Source organism: Megalopta genalis, chromosome 6 (genome assembly GCF_051020955.1).
Source record: "Megalopta genalis isolate 19385.01 chromosome 6, iyMegGena1_principal, whole genome shotgun sequence".
Taxonomy (NCBI): Eukaryota; Metazoa; Arthropoda; class Insecta; order Hymenoptera; family Halictidae; genus Megalopta; species Megalopta genalis.
In genome coordinates, this window is record NC_135018.1 from 216,310 (window position 1) to 237,864 (window position 21,555).

General features: G+C 45.3%; 1 protein-coding gene across 3 annotated transcripts in view; it reads right to left on the minus strand.

Moving 5' to 3' along the window:
* The window catches only part of LOC117218480 (LON peptidase N-terminal domain and RING finger protein 3), a 44,656-nt gene that overhangs the window by 5,638 nt on the left and 17,463 nt on the right, over window positions 1-21,555 (minus strand). For 2 of the 3 annotated variants that reach the window (XR_004489776.2, XM_033466906.2), the window contains exons 2-4: window positions 4,730-4,848; window positions 4,496-4,618; window positions 1,362-1,556 (exon numbers count right to left, since the gene is read on the minus strand). Coding sequence is in view for 2 of the 3 variants with exons in the window: in XM_033466906.2 (XP_033322797.2) it covers window positions 1,362-1,556; window positions 4,496-4,618; window positions 4,730-4,848 (437 nt within the window). In the remaining variant the exon portion in view is untranslated. The remainder of the gene's footprint in view (window positions 1-1,361; window positions 1,557-4,495; window positions 4,619-4,729; window positions 4,849-21,555) is intronic. The other variant, XM_076523320.1, reaches the window with a different exon arrangement.

The following is a 21,555-nucleotide window of genomic DNA, read 5'->3' on the forward strand; positions in this document are numbered from 1 at the left end:
AATTTACGCGAACCGCCGACGATCGGATAGTCGAATAACGTCCGAGTGTCGATCGCATCACCGAAAAGACTCGCGCTACTCGATAGGTTTACGAAAACTCGAGATCGAGTAATCCGCTCGAACCGTTTTGTTCTCGCTGCTACGATCGAGCAGGAAGCAAAACTCCGCCGTAATCGACAACGACGACTGCATCTATATACGAAATCTAGACAATTGGAAAACCTATTAACGCGTTGATTTATCATTAAACGCGGAGAACAATTATTGAAACGGTTGTCGAGCGATAAAAAACGGTTAATACCAGCCATGAGATCCGCGATGATTGAAATACCGGATTTATATAAGTTCCGCCGTGGCGAGCGCTTATTATTACTACGGATTCTACGTTATCCCCACTCCGTCGATCCATAATAATTGCAAATTGCTTGTTAATTACGCGCGCGTATCCGTGACAAGAAGTCTCGTGTCGTAATAATACGATTACTCTGTAGCAAGTGCACTGCTCTCTCGTCGGTAGAAATAAATCAATCGATCCGAAGTATCGAACGCGCGATCGCGACGATCGTTACGATGTAATTAAAATACTGTATCCTATTGCACGAGTTAACTGCAAGAATATACGATTGCTTTATTTCCCGCATCTTCTTACCGTCGACGTTTCGAGCACGCTTTTCGGTACACCGATCGGCGAAATCGGGAGAGTCTTGGAATTTTTCAATCGTGCCACGCTGCATGTTTTTGCAAGTCCGTTGTTCTTTTCTTAATTTACCGAAACTTCGATAAACTCGACGACAAAATAACCTAAGACTTCGTTCTTTACCGCCTTACTCCGTGTCGCAAGGAAGACTGTGTAAAGCATTTTCCTTACTTAGTTACATAGTTTCTATCGTATTCGATTCTATTTTTAAACCGTCCACCGTGAACGATACAAAGGCGAGGTGTAAAAATAGACCAAACTCGTTATGGACTTTTCTGGCCGAAGTTCTTACTGCCTTACCGACCTAGAAAATTGAAGACTGACCGGAGCGCCCTCTTCTCGCGACAGTTCTCCCACTAATTACGTACTATTCGTTATTCGCTATTCGCTATTCGCTATTCGCTGTTCGCTATTCACCGAAGCAAAATAGGACAGACGTTGTCAAAGTGTCCAGCTTATTATTGGTACTCGCGCGAAGTTCTGCCAATCGACTGTTCGCACGCGCGCTCTCCAATAAGATTTCGTTTGCTTTTTCGCATACAAATTTCTTCGAATCTGAATTATTTTCTCGCACCATCGCGTACGACCAGTTTTCTCTCGTTTCTATGTTTGTCTAAAAAAATTGTAAAAAAAATATCGTGAATTTAGAAAGACGATCGAATACCTGCGTGAATTCTTCCTCGCCGCCGCTGCTATTGTCCTCGCAGTCGGAACCTTGAATAACTGCGCGACGATTTCTTTTCGGGTTCATCAATTGATGCCGACTTCTCGTGCGCGACGCACCCTCCGACAAATTATATGGAGCCCGGGACGACGCATTGTAACGACGATGCCCGACCGACAGCACTTTGTACAGCACCTGAAAACAACACGGAACCACGTCTTTTGTAATTCTAATGCATTCGCGAGGAGAAAGCCACTGTCCCGTATTGTCGACGATTTGCACGTCCATTCGCGAATATTGTTAACACCATAAACTCGTACTGCTCGATTGCTCAATGATGTCCATGTAAATGCGATGTCGTTGGAATTTACATCCGCCGTGGGTATAAAGGGAAATTGCCGACTGTGCACGCGGCGAGATTGTAATCTACCGTATATTTTAAACGCGTATCGATCGTGTCTTCGCGAAGAATGCGACGCAGCTTCGAAAATCCGAGTTTTCGGTTACCGCTGTTAAAATCTTGCGGAGACACTCCTCGATCGAGTATGGAAAATTCATTTTTCTTATTCTTTTTTCACATTATAATTTTGCCATAGTATCGGTTGTGCCTTGAAAGTAATATTCTTTTTTACTCGATAAATTTCGTCGAACCGTTCGAAGCGTTTATTTACTTCGCGAACGCGAATTTTGCGTCCCATCGATATTCGACCGGCGTAAAATTCTTATCATCCTACGTAACTTCGTAACACGTTTCGTTCGAAACAAAGGGATATTTTAATAGGAAGAAAGCGACAAACGTTATTTTCCCCATAGCTCGAACGTTACGCCAAAAGAATGATTCCTCGATCTTACATAACTACCGGTGCAACTTGCGTCAATGATTCCAGCAGGCTCTCTGTTACATAATGAACGTTCGGAATTAAATTATCTTCGTGGCTCGTTTCGCCATTAAATATTGTCTTACTCGTTCGTCCTCTATTAACTCTCCCCCCCCCCCCCACCCTACAGAATTTAGTATTTCTCGGAATTGTAATAAACGATACAATCGAAACTGAAAAGTCGAAATCTACGTTTCGTAATCGCGGCGATCTCGATATCTCTTTTCAACGTTAACATATAAAAATAACGAACTTCGCTTCGAAGGGTGCGTTTTCTAGATCGCTCTCGAAAGCGTAACACAAATATCGATATTTAATTTATTCGAAAATATCTTTGTACACGAAACTCGAACAATTGTTCACACGCTACCGATTTAATACAGTTTGCAAATACGATGTTTATTCGCTGCACGAGTTACAAAATTAGAAATGTTCCCAACAGGCGTCCGACAAATACGGTCGACGCATGTATACGTTCGATATTAAAAAACGTTTATCCGTATTTTATCGCTTCCAAATGTTCTAAACGTTGAACGGACAATAAAGAAAGCTGCTAGAAACGATGACTATTAATTTCGTATAAATTATTATATCGGATAAGTTTAATATATCGGTAAAGATAAAATCGAAACTTGTAACGGATCGATCTTTAAATATTCATTCGGTATTTTGTACTTTTTACATTCGTTTGATTTTCGTTTTGGATACTACGAAGCGTTCGTGTCGCACGCATACGAAATTTGTTATGCAAAACTCAACCTTCGAGCCAAGATTTATAAAACGAAGGTAAAATGGCGTTTTATTTCCTCGATCGATATTCCGAGCTAATTACGCGTAACGTAAAAGACGCGATCCTCCTTTCAGGGTTCTCCGTAAGCTGCAAATTTGATATAAAAATAGCGAGTATCGTGGCAGCGGTATCCGATAGCCGATTTTCTTACAATAGCTTCGGCCTTAACATTAAAATCGAAACACGGCAAGCAAAGCAAAACATTTGTTACGCGTTATCGAAGAGCGCGATCGATATGTTTTGCGACCACTTCTCGCATAGAGTTGCGCTAAATTCAATTGTCCGAAGACGCGCGTTCCTTCGACGAACTATAATCGTAAGGCAAGGGGTAGAAGGATCGAACGTATAGAGTTGCGAGTAATTGCCGCTGGCCTTGCGTTAAGCGTAGACCAGCTTTGGGTCACTCACCTGGAGTCTTATTGGAACGCGCGATCGTCGCATCGATCGAAACACCGCGACAGAGCCCAACGGGGAAATAAATTCCCTCGATATTTTTGTCCCATTCCGACCGTTATTTGTTCGTTCTCGGGATGCTGGCCCCGGCAACGTAGCGGCTTTATTATATTATATAATACATACAACGTGGTATCGAATCGCCGCGCCGCCGGGTTGCTCCGATGCTTCCTGTCATTCGTGAAAATCAATCGCGGACTATTTATTCCCGTCTTACGTCCATTCGTATTCCGCCTATGCCGACGGCTCGTCGAAACCGCGAGAATAGCCGTCCAGAATTCGTAACACCCAATTAATTCGTAATTCGTTAAATCGTTCGTAAAAGATTCTGTTTTCACCGTGAAAACGAGTCCAGAAAATGAGACAGAGGGGCGCGAGTATCGCGTAACGGACGCTACGCCGTCTTCGAAGAACGTATCTATGCACTCGCGAGTGGCTATCATTGCTCCGGCATGGGTCACTCACCTGACGACTATCATGCCGCGTCATTAAGCTATACCAGCAGCACCGGTACCGGAAATGCCATCGTTCACAGACGTCTACTTCTTTTATGCACGTTTTCTGTTCGGTGCACGTTCGTGACTCTGCACCGTGCTATATCTCGACGCGTTTCTATCTTTCTCTTTCGCTCGTTTCTACCGTTCGGTTACGAAAGTTTGTGCAACGCTCGAGACGATAACAGAATTAGAATAAATGTTCGCAGTCTCTCTCGTGCAACGATCTTTACGTTATCGGATACAAATCGGCGAGTTACTTTTTCGAAAACATAGATCGAACTCGTTCGTTTTTTTTCATTACTATAAGAATTTCAAGTAGTTTCGAAACGATTAAGATTCGAGTTATCGAACAACCGTAGAATCGGTAGACAACGTAAAGGGTATCCGATGGACTCCGATCGTCTCTCTTCGTGCAACAACGTTCCATTTATCTCGGCGATTCTTGCAAAGAGGCAAAAACGCGATCGTTGTTTGTACGATGCTCGAATATTTACGTCTACGTAGAAATTAGTATACCTTGATCAATTCGTGGCGTACAGCTTGGGGATTCCTATCGATGGCAACGCTGATGCAAAAGGCGAACAGCGCTTCTTCGTGCCTACCCAGTGCCGACAAAGCTACTCCTCTTCTGTAGTGGCCCTGTAGACGACGAAACAAAAATTAGGATATGGACATCGATGGACCAAATGGATGGACATTCTTCCGGACAAAGGAAGAAGGCCCGTATTACGCGAAAGTGGATGTTCTCACCTTGCCCCAATCCGGTCGTAGCCTAACCGCATGATCGGCATCGGTGAGCGACGCTTGAGGCCTATTCAGCAAAAGCAATACGTGAGCCCTGTTGCTAAGATGGAGTGGGCTGTTTGGCGCTGAAACAGGAAGAAACACGATCGTAAAGCACCGGTGGAATACTGCCTCCAGCGAGCGCAGGGGGTGCGGAAGAGAGTTTAGTTGGCAAGAAAACTGTCCCTCGTATTTTAGCGAAAAGCCTTTCCTCTCTGATTAAATCGAGGGAAAGGTTTCGCGCTTTGATACGTTCCACGCGTTCCCAAGAATTTTCCAAACCTTTTAGGAAAATTACTATATACGAACGATGTTCCTTTATTTTTCTTCTTCAAAAATATACGCATACCGGAGATAAAAAGTACGAAGCACCTGTGGCTTTTAAGATCGGTGAAATCCGTGTACGAGCTTTTAATTTATTCAAAGTACTATCACACCCTCCGTCGTATTTATCCAACCGAAGAGGAACGAAAGACATTTTAACGCTAAACTACCGAGCAACGCGTGTTGTTTCATAAAAATGATTCGTTTAGATCTTTCGCCGTTTTCGACTATATCGCACGCTCGTCGTACACACGTCGTCGATCTCGTTGAATTTATTCCAAAAGCGTGTCGCATGCTAAATAATTTTCCCTTTCGTAGGTTCGACCTTCGATGGTGCTCGGTGCGTGTACATGGAATATCGAATGTCCTTCGAATCGAATCGAATCGTTCGAGCGACATGCCTAATCGAGAAACACGAGAGACGATCTCCCCGAGCGAAAGCATGCAATTAGTACGGTCAAATTAAACCGGAGAAATTAATTGGCTTATATAAAGCACCAGCGAGTGGAATTAAACGACCATCGTTCTCGATGCGCATCCACTTCGGTAATGCCGGGATACTCGAACGAATGGTTTTCTGCGATTCTGCGTAACAATGGACGACGGTAAAAAAGTTCGCTGGTTTCTTTTACGCGAGCGCTTTTGAATCGGTTCGATCGGAAACAATATTTTCGGTACAAATTTTACGATATATCCGAAAGAGAAAAAGATATCGGTACGCGCGCGCGCGTGGTCGATGTTACGCGACTCGGCAATTACTCGTATAATTGCAATATTATATCACGCGTCTCGTCCAACGCTACAGCGAGCGAATAATTTGTTCAACATCGATCCGAAGGACCGGAATATTTTTGAAATATTGGACTGGCAAGTTGGTTGGTTGGTAACTCTCGATCGACTTTCGATGCACCAAATTTTTAAACCGTGAACAGAATTAATATTGCGTCACGGTTCCGAGAGATGTTATTCTAGGTGAAAATCGGTCGTCGCGCAGCATGGCGTAAAATAAAATGCGCTGCTACCAGAAACTCGTCTTTACAGAATGCCTGTAATCGTTCTGGAGGTCTTGTAACTTTCTCAAAATAGGCTGTACGCGGTCGCAATTTCGATGGCATCCATTCCCCTTCACAGTAATGTGCACACGGGTGCAGCAGCGAGCATGCTTTCTCGCGTTCTCGATTGATCAAAAATGACTTTATCAAAACTGATTCTCTTCCCGAGCGAATGCAATTATCGGGCCGCGGATTTTACGAATTTATGAGAAAAACGAACAGATCGAATGCAAAAATAGCGGAAACATTTATACAATTCGAAAATATGATCGTATTATCGTCGACTCGTTGGAACGATTCGGAAAAGAGATGTTTATTTTTATTTTGCAGAAATATCCGCGGTAATTGGAGCATGTGTGCGCGCACGAAGGGTGTACGCGTGTTCGGAACACGAAGTCCACGAATTTCGTGCCAAGAAATTCTGAAAAATCGGGTCGTTTATAGATCGTTAACCGGGTACGACCCCACGATCGAACTTTACGCGAACTTTACGCCCGCCGAAGGACAGTCGTTGCAACTTAACAGTTGCTACGAACACGCATCGCGTCGTCGCATGGTTCGGTCGGCGCAGTTTGGACGGTGCAACCAGAGGCGACGGCATTAGCCGATGCAGGCAGGCGGGACTGCATCGCGGCATTGCGAGCAATGTCATTGCCTTCACGGATAGAAGCCCTTGCTTGGTCGAGGACGAATTTCCGGCACGCGCGATCACCGCCGATGCCAAGTCGAACCGATTCATCGAACTCTGTTCGTCGATGCTAACCACGAGAACGGTTTCGTTTATAATTCTTTCGTAATTGACGCGAGTATAAAAGGCGAATACATGCTTGTTCGAATCGTCGCGCGAATATCTCGTAGCAAAGGATTGAAAATAGTGCAACGCGCGTGGCAGCGAAGGCGTTCGCGATATCACGTTTTAAACGATCGATTCGGTCCAAATAACCAACATATGGAAATAAAACGTTTCACGGATCTTTTGAGAGAAACGATAAGTTTATTTAGCTCGCACGCCCGGATTCCAACATTGTACGTAACTAGAAAATTAGAATGCGGAACGGTGCAAGACCGTGCGGTGGAAGAAGTCGTTAGAATCAAGGACAAACTGCATATGGTACAGTGACTCGCGAAAGCGTTCGAACGCCTTTTGAAACGGAATAACTTTTTCCACGTTGAACCCAGCGACTGGAATTTGTACGAGATGCGCGAGGGACTGCTTTGTGTCTAAAAATATTTTTTCAACGATTGAAATTAGTTGAAACGACAAAATAAAAAGAAAAAGAAAAATCTCGCGTTCCAAAACTTGTTTCGTTAAAGAAAGTCTCGAACGATTTAGATTTGAAATATGCGGATACACGCGTAACTACGCAGTTACTACGCGTTACCCCGAAACAAAGAAGCACGAGACGAGCCTTGTCGGCGTGCTGTGCGAGAGCACGAGACGTCGAATGCGATCGATGCAACTTCGTTTCATGAACGAACGCTGCGGTATTCTGTTGCAGATTCGTACAGTTGTAGAATAATCTGCCGATACCGTAGACGCGCGTCTACCTCGTTTCGATCTGCTCGGATCTACTTGGATCGTTCAGGAAACCCTGATCAACGTCTAACCGCGGATCGCATGCGATCCACGCGACGCGTCGTTATCGAAGCGTTTAAAATCATAATTGCCGACGCGTAAAACAAATTCGCTTCTGTTCAACGTTGTTCGTAGAAAGCCTAATTAGAGGGAACGGATACGCGACGCGTAAAAATCTCTGTTCGTACAAAGGTTCGCACAGCGCAGTTATCGGCTTTTAGAGTTATCCTCGCGGAGCGGTCAACCATCGTAGCCGATAGCAGTCTGTCAATTGTTTTCGTTCGAAAAATATAACGGATATGCCGTAACCATCGTTGCGTTCGAAATCAATGATTAGTCTTGGATAATTAATCTTTGACACGGAGCTCGAACGACGATCGACGCCGAGACCGATCTTTTCCCTCGAAGATTCGGAACGTACGACCGACTGACAAAATCCAGATGTCCGTCGGATCGACCCGATCGACGCGTTGCCGTAAAAATACCAGCGGAATTCCGAGATACTCGTTCGCGACAGAGCTTTTATCCGTTACGCGCGTACGCGAATGGAAATATACGAAATCTGTGCGTAAAGAGATTGCAACAGCTAACTGGTCAACGACGGCAACGATGTCGACTAAATATAAAGATATAATATTTCGCAAGAATAATTGAAAACGGACAGGACTTTGAATTTACGGGAGCTATAAGAGGAAAGTATACCTTTTTTTCATTTTAAACGTTTCAACGATCCCTTCGGTTTTTGTAATTCTCCCTGCAGATTTTTTCGGCCAGGAAGCTCGACGAACGCGAGGTGCCGATTCCGATAAAAACGAAGGTCTCGCATCGATGTTGCCCATCTTTTTCGTCGACTCGAAGATTTTGGAGAAGCGTGCGACGCGTCGCGGCAGCGTCTTCGCGTTGCCTCCCGACACGTTGCAGCTGCATCGGGCGACACATTGCCGTTGGATCGAATGGACGTCGGCCGTTCCGGCACAAACAGCCAAGCGTTACGTAAAGGTCGGTCACCCGGCCGTGTACTTCATCGGCGCGGAGTGCTGTCGTTGCTGGTGTCGGTGCTGCTGTTGCTCCGCCGGCTGAGATACAGGGTTATCCACCGGAACACGAGCGGGCGGGCACCGTCGAGCGCGCGCGCGAGCGCGCACACGCTCGCACGCTCGGACCGCTACGCGTCGGATTCGACGACACGACTCCGAGACCTTCGGCGGAAATTTTCGATTTATGCCAATGTTAACATTTTGACGGCCGCGTCGGTCGCGCGCGAGCGACGACGTTCTTTGTCCAGATTGAAACTGCGAAAGCGCAGCGACATCTCGGACGATCTATTATTGGCGTAGCATATTTCCGATAGATTCGATCGCGAAGCTATTTTCAGTTTTCGTCGCATCGATTATCGTATCGAAATACCAGCTGTGGACATTCGTTTGGTAACTTGCTATCGCATCGATCGTCGGTTTCGAGATTTCGAACCTTTCGGTGTGGACCATCGATTCGGCGACTTTTTCAAATTATCCGACTATCAACGATCTTGTTCGATTGTTCGAGCGATCGATCGATTTGTAAGAAAGTATAGTTTTTGCAACTGTTCGAAGTCTACATCGGGAACGGTCGATAAATTGTTTCGTACGTTTTTAATTTTCACGCCGACTCCCGATTCGATGTAAATTTATGATAGGCGGTACGATGATCGCGCGAAGTTAACGAAGGATTTAGTCAACCAGCCCGAAACTTCTCCGCCTTGGGTCCTCCTTTCTTCGAATTTCATTTGCCGGCATACGCTACGAAAGGTGGAAGGCGGGCATCGGTAGGTTGATGCCATCGGAAGAGCACGCGTACAACGTATCAACAGCGTACGCATATACCATCGTTTATATTCTCTCTCCTTCTATTCTGGCAACGATCGATAATGCTCCACGTGTCACCCGATGGAACGTGCGCCGGGACATGCCCCTCGGCGTAACACTTGCCAAGGTATTCTCGCGTATTTCTTTCCCTGCGCGGCTGTTTGCATCATCCTCGGAAATCGGGTGGCGCGTCCGCGCGCCGTTTTACATAGGACATAGGACACAGGACACGATGCTCCGCGCGTTCTAACGCGCACCGCTATCGAGTCTCTTGGCCAATTTGCTAACCGGTTGCGCTTCCTGCTGTGTTACAGAAGAATGTCTGTCGCGTCGTCGTTCGCCGGACGCTTTCGCGGGAAACCGACTACGGGCCAAAATAATTGCGACGCTTATGGCGTCGCTTCGCGTCGCTGCGAACCGCCGCCTTATGCAACTCCGTCTCGCGCATCGCCACCGGTAGAAAAGGATCAACGACGAATTTCGCTGCGTCGACCCTTGCAAATTCCCTTGGAAATGTTAAATATCGAAAAATCGCTCGTCTTTTGAATATATTTCGACGCGTATCGATCGGTCTTGCGTCGCCACGATTCTACCCCACTCGATTCGAAAAGAATATTAGTTTGTACAGAGTCGGATCTGGCTCGTCGATGAGTCATTTTTCCGTCGATTTCATTTGAAATGTAGAAATCGTTTTTTCCTTGTAATCTCTATTAACATAAAAATCTGCATACGCAATCGTTAATGCAACTCCTAGTAAAAAGCTTCCGATCGAATTCAATGGTACAGCATCGTCTTCGAACACGAATGTTTTGTAGTTGCGAAATATTATTTCACGATGTTGAAACTGGTGGTAGAGCGAAGGAGACTCGTGTTACCGACAAGCAGACCGTGGATCTTCGTGCGAAATAAAAATATTACGATCACCTGCAAATTATAAATGCCAAGTACAATTTGATTTCTATGTGTAATAATTTTAACAAGTTAACGTCGCTGGTTTAAATTTTACGCAACTATTTTTTTACTTATTATTAGGAAATTATTGGGGAAAAAAGATATATATATATTTTTAACGTTGTATTATATTTCCTCGCGTTTCAAACGAAAAGTGGGCCACCGGAATTGGAATCGGCGCACACGCGCTACAGACACGCGTACGCTAAACATGCACCAAATGCGCGCGAAACTCGGACAAAGCACGCGTATTACACGTACACACGGTCCATGGACGAGGTACAAGTCCGACCGTGCAATCTTTTCGCGGTATGTACTCCTTGGACGATTCCAACGTCGGCGGCCCACTTTTCGTTTAAAGCGCGATAAAATAGGAAACGAAGATCGTGCGTCGATACTCGGGAGTCGTAAAGGAAAGACTTTCCTGTACGCGTCGGTCGCGCTTGGCTTCCGGTAGTCGGATGTAAATGAACAACTAAATAAACAACGATGCTTCCAGGCACATACGTGTACACATATTCCGTACTACCGACGATACGGGTGACCATATTATCCGCGGTTGCGAAGCCGCTCGTGTCGTATAAACGGACGAGCACGATGCGAGATGTACGCGGGGATAATGAAGCGCGTAGAAAGTCTCGATAGCAATAAAGAACTGTACGACCGTACACACAATTCCTCGAACCAGAGCGCGGAAATCATTGTTTATCGCCAGCTGACACGTTTCACCGGCGTGTCGTGCTCGTTGTAAACGATAACATTATGTAACGACACTTTACAGGTACAATAAGCGATACGTTGGCTGGCCACGATTGGATGTCTTCTAATCGTTTTACAAATTGAATCTCATTTTCCATCGTTAAAGTCACCACCGTGATAACCCGACACTTGCGTAACCGGGAAGCCCTTTGCTTCCACGTAACGTCTCGGTCATCTCGAAAATTGGAAACGATTAAGCTCTTTTTTTGCCCCGAAACTTTCGAGCGCAACTTTTTTCTTACCGCTAGCAACTTCCTCGCTGTTCGACTCTCTCTCTCTCTCTCTCTCTCTCTCTCTCTGTCTTTAAAAATGACGGAAATGGACCGGATCTCTTTTCTCGATCCCATATTCGAGTAAAAACTGCGCGTGGTCCGAGGAAATGCGACCACACAATTATTGTTTAGACGGTAACGCGTCGAAAGAGGAATCAGTTTTAAGGACAGGCTCGGAGAAAGTTACTCGATCTACTCGATCGTACAACGGATCGAGTAGAAATTAGACGACGCGAGAAATTTTCCGCTTATCTATGATCAGGGACGAAAAGATAAAAACACCCTTGGACGAGTAAACTAAAATATCGATGTTCGATGCGATTTTATCTGGAAAAAGCGTAAAAATTGAATAGAATTAACGGGAATTGCAATACGAATTTACGCGGTTTCGATCAGCGTTCGATGCTTTACAGAGCCGCCTTTGTTTCTTACGACGGCGATCGTTCGTCTCGGCAATTTTCAACAACTTGTCGTGGCCTAACAAATTCGGAGGGTGACTCGTGCCAACGGCCGATAACGCTGCAAAATTTCTTCCTCGACGCGGACAACGTCTACGAATCGTATTACGCGACGCCTTTGTTTGCTTCGACGCTGGTCGCTGCTGAACGCGTTTTAACGCGGATTAGAAGGTGAAGAGATAGAGGCAGCTTTCTCCGAGCCAGGAAAGCAGCGATCACCGTTGGCTGGCCTCTCCGCGCGAACACATGGCCATTTTTCACGGTCAAGTACCGGCCCGCCGATGCTTTCGTTCGATCGAGTTTCCTGGCTGTCTCTGACCTACTCTGCCGGCCTCCTTGACGCTACGCCCCACTTCGGGTGTAGTGTTCTCCACTTCTCGGGAGCAATCGATGTCTGGAAAGTGGGAGGAAAATGCAAATGCGATAACCCCGGTGTTTCGGGGCCGAATTTTTCGCAAAACGCAGGATTTCGGAGGGCTTGTCCGCCGTGGACGAGCCACGTTGAAACCGCTGCGGAAGGCGAACGGCTCCTGGTTACAACCATGTGGCGGAATAATGCCAGTCTCGCCTTAAACTCGCGTAATTCCTTCGCGTTACCGCGTATCCATAACGACTTCCTGAAGCGTGGACTTCCAACGGCAGTTTGGTAACTCGTGATTCGATATTGTAGGCGTTATTTAAGTAATTGACATTTAGACTGCATTTACATAAAGGATACGGAGCTCGAGGAAGCGAGTTTCTTACGCGTATTTCGAACGGAATGAACGGCTCGAAACGCGTCCGGCTATAGTGAATTATTTTGTTTTCCCGTGTTTTATCCCCAAGATGATTTATATAACGTAAAGGTAACCAGGATTTCCTACAAACATCGTCGAGGTTCGACGACGAAGTAGCAAACAAATTGGTAGAGCCTGTGCTTCGAATATCGCACGAGTCGACGATAACGAAGACTCGTTGAAGTAATAATTCATTTGTATCCACGCGGACGATGAACCAGCATAATCGTCGTACGATCCACCAACATTTTTGGCGCATTTTCGTTTATTTATTTATCGTAACCTTCGTTTAAATAAATAAATGCGCGCAGCGCGCGACGATATCGTTTGGTCGCTTTATATAATATTGTACCATAGCGTTCGAAGTTGCAAAAAATGCAATCGTCCTTGCAAATTTAAAACGCCATATGTTGGTCTCGTCTATTGAGAAGTCGGGGCAAGCATGCCCAGACATATTAATCTTAGTTACACGTTCCTCCTTGATTTCACTTCGACTATAAATTGTTCTTAATTCCACGGTCTACCATTATTTCGTACTCCGTTCCCTACATCTCCGCTAATTTCCATTCAAGAGCTGCACAATAAATTCTCGACGTATCAATTTCGTAACCTATAATCTTCCAATCATCTTCTAAAATCGCGAATCTTCGCGTATACCGTATCTTTGCAAATAATTTCCAAACGACGTCGTCGAGATATTCGGAAACAATTACGAAGCGATGTAACATCGATTCGCTGAACGAGTAAATAAAACAAAAAAGTAGTTGTCATTTGATTTTCTTCCAAACGAATGATTCGTCGAACAAGGATGTTTATTTTAAATGTTGTTGGAACGATTACATATCGAAAGATCCTATAAAGATAAAAGCATTTGTAATCTATCAACGAGAGAGAAAGGTAGACATTCTATGTCTAATTAGGCATAGACATCTCGTTGATAGATAGCAGATCCGCGATAAAATCGTTCGACCAGACTTCCGAAATCGAAGTAGACCTCCTCGTTAATTATCTCCCAACGTTCCTCGTACAGCCGAACCAGCAAAGGGCCCTGTGATTTCGCACAACGGTTTATAAATCGAACGATTAAACGTTCTCCATCGATCCGTGGATAAATTCCCTGCGGGGACGATCGCTTCCTATTCCCAATAGGAATATTAACCAAGCGATACAAATTGGATCAACTTTTCGAAAGAGCTACTCGAGTTAGCCAAACCCGATGACAGCGTATTCTAGTTACCGTGCTCGTAAAGCAACGTACAGCAATTTATTAGATTATACGTACATACATGCTTCGAAAGGACGATGCAGCGTCTGGTCCCGCGAGGCAGCTCTATCGCACGATCGTGTTCGACGCTGATAATTATCGAATTAAGGCGGTCGATTTAAAAATATTCGAGTCTTTCTGTAGCAAGATAAGAGACAGAGGAAATTCATTCGTACGATGGATACTCTATAAAGTATGTAATAATAATTGTACCAACGCGCCGAGTCGTCGACGATTCGAGGTGTATCGAAGGTTCTATTCGCGATCAAAGTTGACTGGCGTGTTTCAAATAAATTTTGCAAGTATATAAATTCGAATTAAATACAAAAATTCACTCGAATCGTAAAAAGGTAAATAGAACTTGCGAAAGATCAATTTGGAGGGCAAAAATATGAATGCTCGATATTTCAGGAAATTCTCTCGATTATTTCCGATCCTTTGAAAAGTTTCGTCTAGTTCGCGAGCGAACGGACGAACGAATAACGTAACACCCTGTACGGAGCAGGCACGAACGCGTAACACGTGTTTTGTCCTAGAGTTAGACACCGGTTGCGATCCCCGGTCTCGTTCCCAGGTCTCCAGTGCGCTGACGTGCTCGTGTGTCTTGTCTCGCTGTGTATCCGTCGCTCTAATTGTAAGATCGAACTGATTAATTTCGTTCCGCCGCCGCCGCCGCTGCCGTTGAACACCAGCCACGTTTATGCGTGTACCGCTCGTCCTTACATAACGGTTTTTATTATGTAATTGACAGAAACGTCGACCCTGCGCGCCTGCGTACCGCCGGGCGAAAGTGTCGCGCATGCAGACAACCTGACGAAATCATGCGTTTTCCAGCCGATCGATCCTCGCTCGGCGTCCCGCTTCTTTTCCAGCAATGGGGACGCCCCGGAAACCGACAACGCGACGCCGACGCCGACGCCGACGCCGACGCCGACGTGGACGCCGACGTGGACGCCGACGCGGACGCCGACGCCGACGCTGACGCCAACGCCGATGTCGACGCCTTCGTTTCGCGCGCACCAAAAATGAAAATCCACGGCGCGTCCGAGTCGAGGGGAAGCACATCGACGGATCGTCGCGATACATAGTTCCATCGATCGGCGAAACGATGCATCATCGACCGTGTATACGTATATATCCGTGTATGCATACATATGTACCTACGAACGCCGCTCCTCGTCTCCTCGTTAGATAATATAACGATGGCCGAAGCAGCTACGGCCGGGGCTCTGGTGTCAACGTAACCATTTATATAAATCTATCGTTACGTAATCAGTCGGCCGATCTCTACAACCAAATAGATTCGGCCCGTGCTGCCGTTACGCGACGCGCATCGGCTACCTACGTGTTCTACCACTGCTATTGTTGTTCTCGTCTGATCCTTCGAGTTTTCGTTCGGTCGTTTCGCTGTTCGCGCGATTCTTTCCTTCGTGGCACGTACCGGGTGTCTCGAGACATTTTAAACGCCTGCCCGTTGGTAAAAAGAAGACCGCCGAGAACAGCGGAAACCGATATAGACACCGATCATCGATGAAACCGACCTATCCAAGGATTTGGTCGTACGTATTTCGTTCGTGCCTTGCTTCGATCCTTTTAGCGCCGATCGGAAGAGTCGCGTACACCTCGGCAACGAATATCGAACCTATTCGATGTGTACACGGTTCGGTAAAGCTTCTCGAGCGAGCGTCGTCGCGACGCGATATATCGTCGTTCGACGATAAAAAGGATTCTGTACGAACCGACTCTCCCGCGTAAAATATTATAAACAGCAAACGACAGAAGCTGTCGAAAAATAGTTCAAAGTCTTGCATAACTCTCTGCGAAAGAAATGTATGTAGGTCAATGTTACGCCATCGGGTCGTTTAGAAATTACAATAATAAGAAACTAGCAACTAGGAATTGATATATATATATATAGAATGTTAAAGAAACGAAATAAAAGACAGGGGAGTATTTGTATCGCGAGTAAGGAAGGAAATATCGCGTATATAATATACTCGAATTGATGCAATATATCGAAGAATGCTAACGCGTTCCAACGATTATTATTAACGTAGCAGATAATTGCGTAACACGCGATAATTATAATTCGAAGAAATTACTTTAAAACGACATGTTGCAATCGTATGTAAAACGATTCGGAATGTAAAGTCTGATAAAAAGAAAAAACGGGAGAAGGACAAAATAGCTGAACAGAGTGAAACGATAGAAACCGTAAAGGTGCTTCTCGTCGCTGCAATTGACCGAGCGCATAATTCGTTCTACGTTCCAGCAAGGCATAGGAAGAGCCAAGAGCCCGCGCAGGCCTCCGTCGGTCGACTCAACGACTTAAAATTGATCGTTCGAAAATGAATCCTTTTATTACGCGCGCCATCTGCGAAGACGCGTTACGAAACGGGCCGGCGATCGATAACCGCGACAAAAGTTTTACCGAATATGTACGATATTACGGGGAGAGGAGTCGGGGAGGATAGAGGACACGATTTTTCTACAGCGCCCCGACCTGTTACAGGTGTTTACGTGGGCGATCAACTTGGCAACAAGTACGCGAGAGCGTGCCGAATACGTACGTGAAACGATTTAATCTCGTTAACTCCAGATTTAACGTGGAAACGAATAGGAGGCGATCGCGTTCGATGCGCTCGAAAATTGACAGAGGCCGTGCGCGCGCGTTTACCAGAAAATTGTTTACCAGAAAATTCGCGCGGAAAGTTTCGCGGCTCGAAACACGGAAAACCGCGAATAAACCGAAAGGGGAGCGTCGTCGGCGCGGTGTAATATCGCTCGCCGGTCCTTTGTTTCAAACGAGAATCTCGAGTCTTCCGCTCGCGCTCCGAGCAGATATCTGCGCGTAAATTTTTCCCTCTGGCCGTGTTCCAAGATCTCCTTCGATGGAATTTATGTATGTTCCTCTCTTCGACGGTGACGCAACGATTCTCGATCTTACTCGCGCGACGATTCCAACGTTTCCGATTCTCTGGCCCTTTTAACACCGCACGCCCGTGACGCACGCTGTACACCGTCGTCCACGATAAGTATCGCGTACTCGGGGACACCACCGGTGTTCCGATCGATGCGAAAAAGGACGTTGCGTAACGATTATCGATTCGATTTCGGTTACTCTTGCGAACGAAACTTAAGAACACGTTTTAAAATGGGATAACATTTTGAAAACGATTCGAACGATCGATCGCAAATGAATGCAGACGACATCGGCGACAGTTTTTGATCGTTATTTCGGAATCTAAGGCCGAGAGCGGCGACAACGCGTACAAAAAAAAAATTGGTCGGAACGGTGACATCGACGAAATATATATATATATATATATATATATATATTACTCTGGAGCAAAATTCATTGAAACGCCGACTTTCGAGCTCTCCGTTTGAACCGTTGAAATCGTACACGTGTCTCGGTACAGCTGTAACTCGTTGGTAAACATTTATGGACGTACGGTTGCACGACGATTGTTTATCGAACGACTCATCGGCAAAATGTGGTCGAACAATGTAAAAATTGCTCGCGCGGACTTTACGTAACCGAAACGCTCGTAAAAAAAGAAAAAAAAGAAAAAGAAGAAAAAAAAGAAAAAACGAAACTACAAAGAGGGAAACGAATACTTTTTATCGGTCACAACGGGTGGATGATCGGCAATGTGGTTCCGGTTTCGCCAGGAAAGACCGCAGATATGTAAACGCGACCGCGCGATATTCTTTTCCGGCCGACGCCACGATAAAGGGAAACTGTTGTTCGCGTCGGATATTGCGGCTGGCCGATACACGCCCCCGAATACTGGATGCTGCCAGAAAAAACTCTTCCGTTTGTTTCACCGTTGCGTGGCCCTGTCGCGTGTCGAAACTTCGCATCGGATGCGTTAATACGTGTCGCGACGCGGCTGGAACACTATCGGTGTTCTATATTACAGCGAGTCGCGAACGGACCATGGATCGCAAAACATAAAAATCATGAAAAATACCGTCGCATTATTTCCAAGTCGTCGAAACTATCGAAGAACCGAATCAACGTCTACGCGGTAGACTCGTAGTTAGCGTGTACAATTTTTATTTTGCATAAAAATCCAGAGCCTTGTCACGAGCATCGTGACCGGCAAATGCCTTTATATTTCCAACGCTAACGATATAGCGCGCGTAAACGTACGTATCGTTTCGATCCGATTGCTGACAAGCTCGGCTACCGCCTCTACCGCCTCGACCCTAAACTCGCGCCGAAAAAGAAACGCGAAGAAAGGTGAAACGATCCGAACGAAAGTTGGACGAGCGTGTAAAATTCATAAATGGCCGGGCACCGTTACAGGAAACTGATTTCCTTCGGCCTGGATGCAACGATAAGAGAGTAGCAGTATCCACGACGCGTGCAAGCGCCGCCAAAAATAAATCGGAGTCCCCGATGCCGTGGACCCACGGCCGCGGATAAATGGCAAATCGCCAGGAAAGCGCGAAGTTTACATAACAGAGAAGTTTGACAGCACGATGAGCACGTGACCGCGTCCGGCCTCTATCTTATCTCGGCAAATATGCCTCCTCGGCATGTACACGGCTCTTATTATTCCCTTTTACGTAACTGGCCCGCGCGCGTATCGACCGGTCACGATTCTATCCCAGATGGTTCGCCGCCACTTTGGGCGTTTCCCGCCAACTACCAATGTTTCCACTCTTTCTATCAAAAATCGTCTCGTCGGTTGAACGCCGAGCATCGGGAAATCCCGTACCCCGCGTAATATAACCCGCGTAATCGTATTTAGCAAAATTATGTAAACATTCGTAAGTGTGTGTGTGTGCTCTCGAAACTAGCTGCTATTTTAGGTTTCGTTCGTTCGCTATCGATGTTTTACCATCGCTTTCGCAGATATGCATTCCTTTGCCGATAAGCCGGTAGTAGGATCGGATAGCGGAGTTTTTATACCAAACGTATTTAATACCACGTGTAAACGTGCGAGCGGTACAATGCCGCGATGGAGAGAACACATCGAATGGAGAAAATGCGATGCGCGAATCGCACCGATGTATCTTCGTTTCGCTTCGTTTTCACATTATAAGAAAAACTGCGAGCAAAATGAACATTTGTTGCGTGGCTGCGACCAACAGGAGTTGGTTTTTAGAAATACAAACGAAACGAAAGTATTTTCAAGTTCTTGAAATATTGAAATTACGATCGCCGATAAGAATACGTTGGAATACGTAAGAATAATTCCTTCGAGGTTAGATTCGTTCGTATATTGCTCCGCGAAAGGAGCCTGTGCTTCTCCAAAGAAATTCGTTTCGTTTTCGAGTCATGGAAAAACAATTGAAACGAGTTTTCGTTTAAATATCGCTAATGTTGAGAACGTTACCACGGAGCTATAGTTATTCGCACTACACGTTAGCGACGAGTACTTTTTCGAAGATAGATGTTTCAAGATCCCCTCGATCGCCGTTAACGTTTGCTCATCTTCTCGAGTGAATTTATATTTATACGAATGCTTTCTTAAATATTGCGGACATAGCGTATCACGATTATCGTAACCAAATAAAAGATACGGTATGTCAACGAAGTATCTATATAATTACATAACGTCAATATTATAAGATTCTTCGGCAATTATCGTCGTCCAACCGTAGCTCCGAGCGTATTTTTACTTTGAACGTCGTTTTAAAGATTAGAAAAGCAATTGTACAATCATTGTGACGTAACGCGAAAAAAATCTTACATAATTTCATTATTCCGAGCTTCTGTGCGTCGTTTTTTTCATTTACCACCGTCACCGATTCTCTGCTTCGACCGTCTTTTCCGAACGTTACAACCGCTGAACGAAATTACGAACCGTAAGTAATAAATCATTCGTGATCGCGATATTCGATATTACTATACTCGATGCAAATTATAATATAGAAAGATTATAATTTGCACTGCGAATACATCGATGTAAAATATTTGTTAAGATATCTCTAACATACTTAACAAAGAACGTTATGCCTATCGCGCGCGCGCGCGCGCGATTCCGGATCCGTCACGATCGAGTCGCGCTTGTATCGGCATATTTCAATTTTCAACTTTGCCTTCGATCGAGATTTCACATTTTCGTTTCGTACGTTTTACCAAGTTTCAGGTAGTAGCTGAAAAGTTGAACGCTTCGTCGCGAGCGTCTAACGGACGGTTTACGTAATGACTGTTTCGGCACTCTGGGCGTTTCCCATCGCTGGTCGTAACTTCGTTAATTTTATATCACAGTTTTCCCTGTGTATTTGAAACAGCTGTTGCAGCAGAGTTCAAGAATACGATATTAGTTTGCCTTACGGCATTTTGGTACGATCGAGATGTTTCGAGCACATTTTCTAGCCTCGAGTCGACCAATTTCTTAAATTCACCGAAACGTTCCGAAGTCGAAAGTGTCTCGCGTACGTTTGCAACGGTCGAAGAGCGATCTCTTCGCGCGTAGCCATTTTTATTATAAATTTGTGCGCGTAGATTTCTACGCGAAGCGGGTTTAAAGAGTACATTTTCGTTGGTAAAAGTGAAATTACGTGGACCAACGAAATCTATTTTTCCATGTGTAACCAGCTGATTCGTTGCTCTCGAATTAATCGTCGAAGATTGTTAACGGCTCTCGATTCGGTCTGATTCAGCAATGGGTGTCAGTCCGAGATATCGATTGCCGTCGTATTTATTACCGATTACGTAAAGCCAACGGCCAGCTTTCCTGTTCTTCGGGTCGCGCGAAGGAATATCGTGTGTAACATTGAGCGAAACCCTTTTATCCCACGTTTGTTGACCGAACACGACATCGAAACGATAACGCCGAGTACGTATTTCTAATCTGTTACGTAGGCTTGTACCTAAAACACGATCGGACGACATTTTCCTTGGAAAACCAATAATAAGTAATAATAAGTTTGCGATCTCAGAGCGGAGATATCGGTATAAAAATCCAAACGTTTTTCCAGCGCTTACACGGCAGATAACGGTAGAAAACTAAGTAAGATTTATCGGGGGGAAACGAAAGAAGAACAAAGATAGATATTATGGTAAAAGTCGTGCAGCAAATCGCGGAGAAGCGAAAACGTTGAACTTAATAATTTTGCTCGGAGATTGAGAAGCGATCGTTTGACCGCGCTCCGGTAGATTTAGTGTGTCGAACAATAATAGAAATTATCGGTTATCGAAGGGATATCGGAATCTTTCATCGGACGATCTCTACTTTGAAGTAGAAATCCGTATCTCGATGTAATTAATCACAGCGATAACGTCTGCATTCTAAGATACGGTAAATTTGATTTTCTGCACAATGTCAAGTGTTTAAAGGTTAAACAGATTGGTCGAAACCGTGTGACAAGTTTCAAACGAACGAGATGCCAGCAAAATAATAAACCGTCCACTATCGCGATCGCGTTCGGTTTGTCGTAACGCTCGCACTTATCTCGAATGAAAACGATTTTCATTTCCCAGCGATGCGAATTATACTGTACCAAACGCGATCGACGCGATCTCGGTACATAAAACTAATCGTCGATTAAAAATT